Source organism: Dryobates pubescens, chromosome 2 (genome assembly GCF_014839835.1).
Source record: "Dryobates pubescens isolate bDryPub1 chromosome 2, bDryPub1.pri, whole genome shotgun sequence".
In the NCBI taxonomy this organism is placed as follows: domain Eukaryota; kingdom Metazoa; phylum Chordata; class Aves; order Piciformes; family Picidae; genus Dryobates; species Dryobates pubescens.
Window position 1 is genome coordinate 13435712 of NC_071613.1, and position 12351 is coordinate 13448062.

The 12351-nt window shown below is 46.4% G+C and overlaps 1 protein-coding gene across 1 annotated transcript in view; it reads right to left on the reverse strand.

Annotated features, from left to right (window-relative positions):
- Positions 1–12313, reverse strand: part of AIDA (axin interactor, dorsalization associated) — a 30879-nt gene extending 18566 nt beyond the window's left edge. The window contains exons 1-3 of the mRNA XM_054170302.1: positions 12039–12313; positions 7767–7836; positions 589–642 (exon numbers count right to left, since the gene is read on the reverse strand). Of these exons, the coding sequence (XP_054026277.1) occupies positions 589–642; positions 7767–7836; positions 12039–12148 (234 nt within the window). The 5' untranslated portion in view covers positions 12149–12313. The remainder of the gene's footprint in view (positions 1–588; positions 643–7766; positions 7837–12038) is intronic.
- Positions 12314–12351: the final 38 nt, after the last annotated feature.

Below are 12351 nucleotides of genomic sequence, written 5' to 3' on the forward strand. Positions count from 1 at the left end.
CATCCACACTCTTTTAGAGATTTCTCTCATTTCCTTTTTGTTTTGGGGATAAGATTGTGCTGAGAGAAAAAGAAAGTTACTTCCACAACATTTACTTTCAGTCAAAAAAAACCCAACCCCAAAACACCAAAATGTAGCTTCTAAATCATTGTTTGCACACATTTCCCTACAGCACTGCCAGTTTTCATGACTATTTATGAAGTCACTTGTGTTCTACACAGTCTTCCTCATGATTTATGATGAGTTGTGAGGCTGTTGAATTAGTGCAAGGGTCACTCTGGGGATCTTTCTACCTTTGCATATAGGTAAGGAAGACTAATCAGTTGTCGAAGACAAAAGTGATGCCAAGAATGAAAGACATAAACCCTGCAGTTGAATTCTGGTAGAAACCCTAACATATGGTCATAGAAACACTTTAAGACAGCCACATGGGGCATCACTCTGACAGACTGGAAAGTCAAAGTGTCAAGGGCTTGTTCAGTCTGTTTTCAGAAGTTTTGACTATCTCTGAAGACACCAAACTAGCTTTAAAAAGCACTGCAGTGACCAACGACTAAAGTGCAAAGACAAAGAGGAAAAGAGCTATACCTGTAATGCTGCACTTCTCAGTTCCAAGCATGTTGCAATTTTAGCTATGGTTTTCTGAAAGGGAAAAAAGGGAAAAAAGCATTAATTTAATGTTCTTCTATATTCACACTGAAATATAAATACAAGCAATTGGCTTTTCTTGCAAAGATTTCAGATCTGTTACTCAATACCAGATTATTCAGCATCAAAACCTTTTTTTTCTTATATACACAACCAGGATTTTCTGAAAGCCAACAGATGAAACTGACATCTGCCACTGAACTCCCTTCCTATAGAATCATAGAATCAGTCAGGGTTGGAAGGGACCACAAGGATCATCTAGTTCCAACCCCCCTGCCATGGGCAGGGACATCCCACACTAGATCAGGCTGCCCAGAGCCTCATCCAGCCTGGGCTTAAACACCTCCAGGGACGGGGCCCCAACCACCTCCCTGGACAACCCATTCCAGGGCTTCACCACTCTCATGGGGAAGAACTTCCTCCTCACATCCAGTCTGAATCTCCCCACCTCCAGCTTTATTCCATTCCCCCTAGTCCTATCACTACCTGAGATCCTGAGAAGTCCCTCCCCAGCCTTCTTGTAGGCCCCCTTCAGATAATGGAAGGCCACAATGAGATCACCTCAGAGCCTTCTCTTTTCCAGACTGAACAGCCCCAACTCCTTCAGTCTGTCCTCACAGGAGAGGTGCTCCAGCCCTTTGCTCATCCTCGTGGCCCTCCTCTGGACACGTTCCATAGGTCACCACCACAAAGCAGGGTCATTTACTCATAATGCCAACCACACCATACCATAAAGAAGAAGAAAAAAGAAACAATCCAAACCAACCACTCTATTAGCTTCTGAGAACTTGGCTGATTGCTTCTGGTTTGCTCCTTTTAGGAGTCACGCCTACAGCTCCTCTCTCAGGCTCACAACCTCAGCAGACCAAGTCAACCCTCCTCAGATGTTACATAATCACAGTATCTCAGCACTGAAAAACCACAGTCCATTTCTGTGGGTGTTGGAGGGAGAGGAAGTCTAAAGGTGGATTGATTTTCTACCTTTGTAGTTTGGGAATTTTAAGGCATTTAACCTCCCAGTAAGGCATGAAATACATTCTTTGATTCCAACTTGTCAACTGCCTAAAACATCCCTGAGGAGTACTGGGAAGTCATTTCCCTTTTCCATTGAAAAAAGAAAAATGTGGAAGAAAGGGAAGGGCTTCAAAACAGCCCAGTGTTAGCAGTCTTGCTTTGAAGATAGTTCTACTTAAGGCTTTTGTGCCTCATAAAATAAGAACCACCAGCGAGAGGCACATTTGTTTCTATTACTACCAGCTGAAAAAGAGGAGTTCAGACTTCCATAACTGACATCAAGCGGTTGCAACTGAACGGCTTGCTTCGCTTTGCCTGACCATCACAAGTTTGCTAAAGCTAGTTTCAGTTTTTCTTTGCTCATTAACTAAGCAATCTGCAGAGGTAAAGGCCAAATACAATTTAAAACACTCTGTGGAACATTTGTAGAGCAAGGGGGGGCAAAAAAAGAAGTGACAATGAAGCTACAAAGTAAGCAGCGCATTTTCAAAGTGAATTTTCCCCTCAGAAGGAAAACTGCACTTGAAATATGCACCTGCAACTCATTCCTTCCTCTTAAATCAGGCAATATATAAAGCTTCACCCCCACAAGCTGAATACAAGGGGAGAAAAAGACTTCACAGGGCACAACACTAGCATCAAAGAACGTCAAGAGTCTGGACATCTGGCAAGTTAAGTGGTATCAGTCAAAAGCCAACATTTCCCTTTAAAGGAGGGTTACATTCAGGGCTTCAAGAGGTTTGCAGCAGCAGATAAAAAGTAGACATTCTTTCCCAGCTACCTCCCCCAGTCATCTGCTTTAACTCTCCTGCAAAGGGAGGTCACAACTTCTCAGGCAGCTGCTGGGCCACCACTAGTTTCAACAGGCTGGGCAAAAAGCTCAGTGGCCCCTGTTTCGGTTCACCTTACAGCACTCTGAAAGCTGAGAGTTCAGGAGCTGAATCTTCTGCAGATCAGACAGCTCAAGGGCAGAGCCAACAGCTGGAGTGTGTAAAAGCCTCAGATACTTGACTTTCATCTGCCACCACAGGTCCCTCAAAGCTTTCAAGGTCATTTCTTCCCACCTGGTATCTCCTCTCATCTTAACTATTTCTACAACATGGCATTAGTCCAGACTTTACCTTCTCATCGTTTGTATTACTGCCCATTGTATGCAGGTTTTACAACAAATTCATCTCTTTGGACCACCTTCCAGCAAAGAAGTGAGTGATGCACACTAGCACAGGATATGCACTGTTCTCTCCTCTGCCTAGGGTGCAGCACAGGCAGCAGTGCCCAGATGCCTGCACGTGACATGGCAGAATAAAAATATGAGACCTCTCTTCCTGGGGAGATTCATTTTGTAGTCTAGGTTCAGTCACAAAAAACTTCTAACTCCCTGAAATAAGTTCTGCTGTGTTACAGAGACCATAGCTGGGCCTCCAGCATTACAGAAATCCATAGCTGGATCTCCAACATAGCCTGGAAAAACAGCTTTTGGATAGGACACCACGTACTACTATGGAAGCAGATTCTCAGTCCCCAGGGTGAGACTGCATGACATCCATCCATCAGCTGAAGGCTAACAAAAGCAGGTTTTTTTCTTGTATTTGAGAACATCTGGAAAGATACATTTGTAAAGGTAGAATCTTTTGTAAAAGGAAGGTGTGAAGTAATGGGTAAGAGAAAGGAATGCAGAGGTTCCCTAGGGGAGGGAGGGGAAATCTCCAAGGTTTGACCTACAGCTCTACCATTTGCAAAAACTCGGCTGTTCTGATGGTTTGGGTGGTGACTGCTCAGCAAAGAGCATGCCCATTCCATGTCAGATCAAAACCCCTCCAACTTCACCACAGAAAGAGGATCACAAGTTTGCAGGGTGCCAGCACACAGCTTCTGTGCCTCACCCTGGAATCGGAGCTTGGCAACAGATTTTCGCACGGCTCTTCCCCTCCTGGTCTCACATGCAGAGCATTAAGCTCACACCACAAATGAGGTCTCCCGAAGCATCACTCAACCCCTATCTCCTTTGTCAATTCACTGATAAGCTCAGCAACACCCCTGTTCCCTTGCCTGCAGAGTCACCACTGTGGATTGTTAGAACTGCCTGCACTGGGTAACCTCCTCTCAGAGCAAACAGCATTACAAAACGTGCGTCCTCGGGCTCCTGGGGGCTGGAGGGCAATAAGGGCTCCACAAACAGATGATTTGAAGAGAGTTTGGGAGTCTTAAAATAGTAAAGAATAGGTTTTATATGGAATCTATTGAAACATGGCAAGCTCCCAGCAGGCATTATTCATAACTATTTTTTTAAGGGACCACACCCAACCCAAAAGTTGAAAATGCAGCTAAACACTGCTATCATTTTCAGCTGCAACTATCCCATGCAAAGGCTTCTTTTCCCCCCTCTGCCTCTCTCTTTCCAGGGAAAACGTTCTGCATCTCATTAAAAAGACTGAATCCTAATGAACTTGGCTAGTTTACAACAGTGAAGATTCAGGTTTATGTAAACTTATGTTTAGAAGTGAAAAAAAAAGAAGCAGTTGATCTCATAGTGAAGGTTTCTTCAGTGCAGTTGTGTGAGTAATGACTCTGCTAACTGTAATGCAGTCAAAGCTGTTTGCATAAATACAGAGCCAGAGCAGAGTTTGGCTTTCAGGAGAGGTCCAGGCTGTTAGGAGAGCAGTAGTGTAGTGAATCATGCTCAGACTCTTCAACAGCACTCTTATTTCAGCACTCAAAAAAAAAACCCCAACCCCAACAACCAAGCACGATTTTCTAATACTGAGGAAAACTCAGCCTAGCACAAAAACAGTTACACAAGAAGCAGCAACTGTGGTTACAAGAGGGCTTTAAAGGTCAAATTTATTGCACAGAGAACTGGGTGAGAGTAACTATAGCTGGAGGCAAGCTGACAACCACGGCCAAATCCAACTGGAACAATTCATGTAGCAAAACACAGTGGCTGGTCATGAATGAAGGCAGATTTTTTTGAGAGACTGAAGGTAAAACAACAGCAGTAAATCCACCAGTAACTGCATCTGTTAACATTCCACATGCACAGCGTCTAGGTGATGAAACCCTTGCACAGCCCCCTTAAAGTTGTTGCAGGATGAGTAGATTTAAACACAATGGGTTTTTTGATTACAGTGTTTATCTGCAGAGAAACTCCTCCACTGAATTCACAATCACCAATGAAGACTTGAGCACTGTCAATTATCCAAGTCAAAACAGAGCCTTCCTTAATGGCTGTAACCCCAGAGTTACATCCAGCAGTAGATACAAGACCACAACCCCTTGGAAGCTGGAAACCCAGGACTGAACAGCACACTGAGGAGGCTGGTCTGCTCTATCAAAGGAAGTAGCCTACAGTATTTCAAAATGGACTCTTCAGATCAAGAGCAAAAAGGCAAGACACAAATATTTAAGAGAGCCTGGATCCTTACCATAAAGAATCCATTTATTACAAGATAAACAATAACTGGCTCACAGTACGCCTGGGAAAGAAATTGATGGTATCTGTCAAGTGCTGTTAGATTAACAGATTGGATGATTATATTAGCAAGTAACCCACCATCAATTATGGTGTGGCCATTTCTGCACTGTAACGCCACCTGTGATGCATGAAATAAACCCAAAGACAGTAAAAGTTTATACAGACAGATGGGGCTGAGGATTTGAACCTAGCCTTGTCCTTTCCCCAGAGCTGTAAAATGAGTAGCTTTCCCTTGGTGCAGAGGAATTGCTGCTGAAACTCATCTTCCCCATAAAGGATGGCAATTAAGACACAATGACAGCCTCACAGCAACTCTCAGCACCAGGAATGGTCCTTTGGAAAACAGCTACCTGTAGGTCTATGCAAGGACTGCAGTGAGGGTGGATCAAGCAACTGGAATTCCTGATTAGCTTCCACAGCCTTGCCTTCTCCAGGCTATAAAATTCTGCACACAGCCTTGGACAGTAGTGTAAGTCAACCCTAAAGACTAAACACTTTTCTACATTCAGAAAAAAATAAAATAAAGAGGTGGCTCTTAAATGACACACAGAACCTCAGAAAGAGGGCAAGAAACTGCCCAGAACCACCAGGAAATGGCATGCTGGTTGATGCATGGGCAGGAACTTAGCTGAGGACAAGTAGCCCTTTTGGTATGTAGATTTTTAGAGAGAAGATACATTTCTGTTTAACCAAACTGCTTGAAAACCCAGAAGCATGCTAAACTCTGCTCCAGCATGCCAAGTGTGTGATACTGGTGATGACAGTAATTGGTCATGATCACTATATTACACTGGCTGGGCTCCTGCAGAAATGGGGAAGACCAGAACAGCAAGGAGCTGAACATCACACTAAAAGATTTTGCTGTACAGGGGTTTCAGTGCTTCTTTCAAAGCAACAGCAAGTCTCTTATTTCTGCTGTGACTAGCATTCCTTGTGGTAGAGGGAAAGGGAATGTTCTCACAACAAGTTGTTGGGGATATTCAGCTGTGCATGTGGCTAATGAAACAGGCACCATCATCTGATGAACAAGCTCAAAGTTTCATTGCATCAGCCCCTTACCTGCCTAAAAAACCCCATGAGTGATAGAAACATCAACCTCTTCTGTAAGTTATGTCAGCTTTACAAACAGGTACACCTCTGCAGGGATTCAAAACAGCCACTCATTTCTCCTTTTCAGAACACTGTTGCCTTAAGATGTGATGGGAGTTGTGCATCTAACATCTGAGGCCAGTTATCTCTGCTTCCTGAGCCCCCCAGCCTTCCCTCATGGCTGACCTCACTCACTTCGACAATCTGGTCCAAGGTTCTTTCCACAAGATCCAGGGAACATCTGGAAGCAAAGCCCTGTGTAGTTCTTGTTCCCATACTCATAGGAGATGATGCCTCCAGAAGGGAGATTAACAGCTTCACATTCATGAAGTAACCATGTTTTCAAAAGTATCTCCAGAAGTGAAACATGCAGCAGACTGTAGCTGAGGAGGGTGGAGAAAGCTACTAGCAAGGGATTAAAAGCAGAAGCAACCAAAGAGTAAACAGCTGTCCAACATTAACAAGGCTCCCAGGCTTTCAGTTCAGGAAAGGTGGACCAAATCCTTCTCCACAATTAGGACTCTGTTTAAGGTGATCACAGACCTTATCCTCTTCTTTGCATAAACAGAATACGGGAGACCAGCTCTTTGCTTTTCTTATTGGTGTATGTTGAGGAACAGTCACAAAGCACTGTCAGACTCTGTGTAAAGGTGTAAATTTCTTTGTGCTTATAGAAACTCATTACACCAAGTTAAACCCTGATTTCTGTAGCCAAGACCTGTTTTCAGGGCCAGCATCTCCAAACACAGATTTCACTACCCTAGCACCCTATTATTGTAAGCGAGATTCTGGGGCTAGCAAATGCGAATTTCAGGCAACACCGCTGCTCAAACCACTGATCTTATGACTTGCAAGTCCAGGAATACAGGGGTTCTTTAATTTTTCATTCCCAAGAAAAAGCATGCCTTTATACAAGACACAAACTGAGCAGCAACTCCTACCTCAAAGATTTCATTTTGCTGAAAATGCTTGAATGCATGAGCCTCAGCGAGCAGATTCCTCTCTAATCCTGTCAGAGAACTGCATTAATGTGATGCTAAGACAAGAATCAGCCTTTTCAACTGAGAAGAGGCAGGGAGGAGTAAAGCAATTTCAGTATTTTGAAAGATTATAAACAAATAACATTGAGAGGCTACTAGGGAGAATTCTGCCAGGACCCTTCCCAGTCAGGTGTTACATGTTAAGCTAACATCCTCCTCACACCCCCCTGATGTCTGCAGCTCAAGACAGTTTGTATTCAGACTTCACAACGTTGTGTAAGCAAGTTATCCAAAGGTCACCCAAAATAAGAAACACCCAGGTTATGAAGGACTCTGGCCAGCATGCATGACATTCAATATCACACAGCAGAGCATCTGTCACATCTAATGACAGTCACTGTGTTAGCCATGCTGGGCTCTGTGGCTGTTTGCATCTACTGAAGGAGGAAAAAAGGTCTCATAAGGCTTTGGTTTGAGAGAGAGAAAAAAAAATATAAGCCAAACCTAATCCACATCCACACTTATGAGTCAAGCTCCTTGACTGAGCAAACAGCAGTACTCACCTTTTGATCCTCTGTGAATTCCGAATTGTTGTGCTGAGACTGGGCCTCTTTCTGTAGATGCCTTGCTAATCTGGATGGAGGGAAAGAAAATTGTACAGTGGGAACACAACACAGAACACTCCCCTCCAGTCTCCAGACAACAAGTCAGCCAAGAGGCCCACAGACTGCTGCTCCAAACAGGTTTTGGGGGTTGGTTTGTTCTTTCAACACAGATTGCTATAATGGTCAGGCATTGGAACAAGCTGCTCAGGGAGGCAGTGGTATCACCATCCCTGGAGGTGTGCAAGAAACTTGAGGACATGGCACTTTGGGGTATGGTTTAATGGCCATGGTGGTCTTGGTTGAAGGTTGGACTCTATGATCTTAGCAGTCTTTTCCAACCAGAACAATTCTGTCATTCTCAGATAGATAACCATGGTAGGCCCTACTTAAAAATAATCTCAGAAGATGGACAAAGTATGCAACTACATGAGGCAGAGAAGACTACACATATGTGTCATAAGAGAGACCAGGTAAGAAGGTCCTTCTAGACAACAGCCCCTTTTATAAGCACTGGTCTTTTACCTCACCCCACCCCCTTATTTTCTAACAGACCACACACCCTGTGAAGACTCCCTGTTGGATTGCCAGGGGAGATGGGTGCGGGCACCCCAGGAGATGGCCGCATGCTCTTCCAGTGCTGGAAGCCAGGTGCAGGGTGGCTTGGCCCGGGCTGCATCAGCTCATGTTTGCGCCTGTCAGCATCGCATGCAGAGAGGAGACCCCACCCCTTGTCACCACGGAGACAGGAGTACCAAGGGGTTTGGAAAGTAACAGCAAGCAAACAGCTCCAGAAAGCGAAAGGAAGCTGGAGGGGGAAGCTATGGGAAGAGTTACAGTTTCCGTCCCAGGAGGAAGGAGAACATTAAACAACCCAAACCTCTGGGCAATTGTTGCCATTCCCTGTAAATAATTTTATCTTAAAAAGCAGTGGGGGAAGGGCACAGAGGGTTGAGGGGAAACCCAGGGACAGCAGCAGTACTCTGGATACCATGATGCACTTCAGTCTAGAACCTTACAAATTTGATTTGTTAAAGGGATTCATCTCCTTTCCACCACTGCAGAGAGCATGAGTCTGTTTCTCGTAGGGGGTGTGTGGGGGTGTGTGGAATACATACACCAAGATGTAACACACCAAAACACATTATCAGGAAAGCCTGTGTCAGAAACAAAAATAAATAATTGAACTCCATTATTTCTTGGATTTTCCTAAAAATAAGCTCTCTTTAAAAAAGCCACAAGGACTGAGGTCAATGTAGTTCTGAGCTAGCATCAGTGAAATCACAACCAAACAGGACAAGGTGGCCCTGTAAAGGGGAGAAAAGGTAAGAAGCACAAATGTGTTTGAACTCCAGTGTATGCTCCTTCCCTACCACCCTGCCAATAGGATACACAGGACCTACAGAAAGGACATTTAAAAGCAGCAATGTAAGAAAATATATCACCATAGCAGCAACATGCCACCCACAATAGGCAACATCACATCCTGCAAGCATCAGTAACACAACTCCTTTTCCCTTTGTCACTGATAAAAAAAACCCCAACCACCCTAACCCAAACAAATGCATCTGGCATCCCACTTGAAGCTTGTTCAAAGTTGGATCAGACCAAGTTCCACAGATGGGGACATTCAATGAGGAAGGCACTTCTGACAGCTCAGAGCACTCCTGCGTGAGTAAGCACATGAGCAAACAAGGGCCCATCTTTGCACCAAGCTTCCTGCACTTACAGAAGTAACAAAGACCTCAGCAGATGCAAGTCCCCTGGACACAGGAGGCAAACAACTGTGGCTTACATCATAGGTTCACAGAATAGTTTGGGTTGGAAGAGACTTTAAAGATCATCTAGTCCCAAACACCCCATCAAGGGCAGGGACACCTTCCACTAGAACAGGTTGCTCAAGGCCTGATCCAACTTGGTCTTGAACACCTCCATGGAGGGTGCATCCAGAGCCTCCCTGGGCAACCTGTTCCACCACCCTCACTGGAAAGAATTTCTTCCTAATATCCAGTCTGAATCTCCCCTCTTCCAGCTTAAAGCCACTGCCCCTCATCCTATCCTACAAACCCTTGTAAAAAGTCCCTCTCCAGCTTTCCTGTAACCCCCTTCAGGTACTGGAAGGCTGTTATAAGGTCTTCCTGGAGCCTTTTCTTCTCCAGGCAAAACAGCCTCATCTCTTGTACATCAGCACCCATTAAATCCATGGTCTGAAGTAGCTCAGATTTGGGGGAAGCAAAACAAAACAAAACAAAAAATCCCAAGGAGATAAACCAAAAAATAAGAAAACACAAACAAAAGAAACAGCAACAACAAAAAACTGAGTATCAGGAAGCTCATCAACAGTAAGCTCACAACTAGCTTCTTCCCAGCCACCTTGTGCTGATCAGTACAGACCCAGCCATCAGCAGCACCTGACCAACTCCAGCAACACACTTGTTCATCCCATCTCAGACTGCCATTTGAGAAGCCAGCAGTACAAAGCCATGATGTTGTGTCTGTCCAGAGGTGCAAGTAGGTATCTTGCCCTGTGTTGCTTATTTGCAGCTTCCACACTATAGATTGGAAGGGCTGTTAATTTACCTGCTGTGTGTCTGAGAAGCAGATAAACACACTGAAAAGTTTCTGGCTGCTCCCTAGGAGATATCTCTCTGTAATCCTTTGATCTTCTCTCCCCTGGAACCACAGAGTTCATCTACTGGTGACTTCTCTATTCAGTAGAAACTCCCAGATAAGGCTTCTAAGAGCAGCTTACCCAAGAGGAGCTTTCTTACAAAGTCAAAATAAAGCAAGAGCACAGAGATCACTTCAGTTCTCACCAGATGCAAGTGAGGCTGGGAGGAAAGGAACAAAAGTTGTACTTCGACTCTCAAACCGGACTGTCTGCCAATGTTTAGTGACCTTACTTCTCAATCAAGTCAGCTCAGAATGAGAAGCCTGAAGACTTTTCATTCTGAAGAAAGGTCATTACATGAAACTACTAAGCCTGCCAAGACAATTTAAAGCATTAGGATCCTATTGGACTCCTTGTAGACGTCCACACAAGGGCTATTATTAAAAATAGCTTTATTTTTTCTTACTTTCCAATGATTGTTGTTTTTTCTTCTCAGATACAGATCTGGAAGAGAACTTCTTTTCATCCCTGTGCCAAGATTCGTAGTAATAGCTTGCCCTGCTCTAAAGACCACCAGCAAACTGCAATAACTGAACTTGCATCATCTTGTCTGGTGAGAGAATGAAATGATGAGATTATAGCATCTCATGACTATGCTGTAAGTGGCCAGCAGCCTAGTTACTCTGAAGGGCAACTGAACCAATAGCCAGAGAGGCTACAACCCATGACTTCAATAGTCCTGAGCAATGCTGGAAGATCTCTTGGAAAGCACCTCTTCAGCTGACTTTCTCTTGGTGAACAAGTGCAAACCCTCTGGATTGCTTCCAGAAAACTCACCGTAAGAAACTTAGCCTGCAGCAATTGCATCACAAAGAAATAATTTTCACCTTCATGGTGAACAGAGTAGTAGAAGAGAGCACTTGGCTAAACCTACCAGGTGTGTTTCTAAGAATACTATCATCAGTGCCCTGCAGTGTCAGAGGATGCCGGAGGATCCGTGAGTGGTGTGGTCACACCCAGTGCAAGCCAATCTAACTGGCGATGCCAGATTCGCCCCTCTTCCACCCGAGTTTCATCCAGGATGAAACACAGAGGCGTGCAATGGACCACTTTTCACCCTGATGGACTGCATGGGGGTTTTGGGGTAAGGCTAAACCCTCGGCAGCCCATTTGCCTCAGTCGAGTCCCACTTTCCTCGCAAGCATGGTGCCCGGGAGACAGGGCGATGGGAGGGCGTATCCTGGCCCAGCGGTGCCCATACCAGGCGATGCCCCACGCCTGAGGGAAGCCCAGCAGCTCCGAGGCAGCGCCCAGCCCAGCACCCCCCACCGACCGCTGGTCTCGACGGGGCGGTTCCCGACGGGTCGGGCGACCCCCCCCCCCCCCCCCCTTGCCTCAGGGTACGGCCCGGCCCGCGGTCCTACACCCTATATTATAGTAGGGGACCCGCCGGCAGGGCCGGAGGGGTGTGGGGGACCGCGGCCTAGGCCCGGCGGGGACCCCCCCCCCTTGCCCTACCCCGGCCAGGAGCCGCTCCCTCCTCCGGCCCCTCGCACGGGGCTCTGGGGCCGTGCGGGGGAACCAGCGGGGCAGCGGTGGGAGCCGCCCGCCCCCGCACTCACATCTGGTACTCGTCGATCGCCTCCACCAGCTGCCCCCAGGAGTCGAAGTCGGTGCCCTTCCTGAAGCTGGCGCCCCAGCGCTGCAGGAGGCTCCGGGCCGCCTCCGACATAGCCCCAGCACTAGGGCAGCATGCTCACCCCGGGCCGGGGCACCGCGCCGGGCAGCCGCAGCCGCTCCCGCCAGCCCCGCGCCCGCCACCGGCCCAGCCCAGCCCAGCCGCCTCGACAACCAAACGCGGCAAGCGCCTCCTGCCAGCGCCGCCCAGCGAGGTAGGCTGCGCCGGCCGCGCCCGCCCACGCCATCGCTACCGAG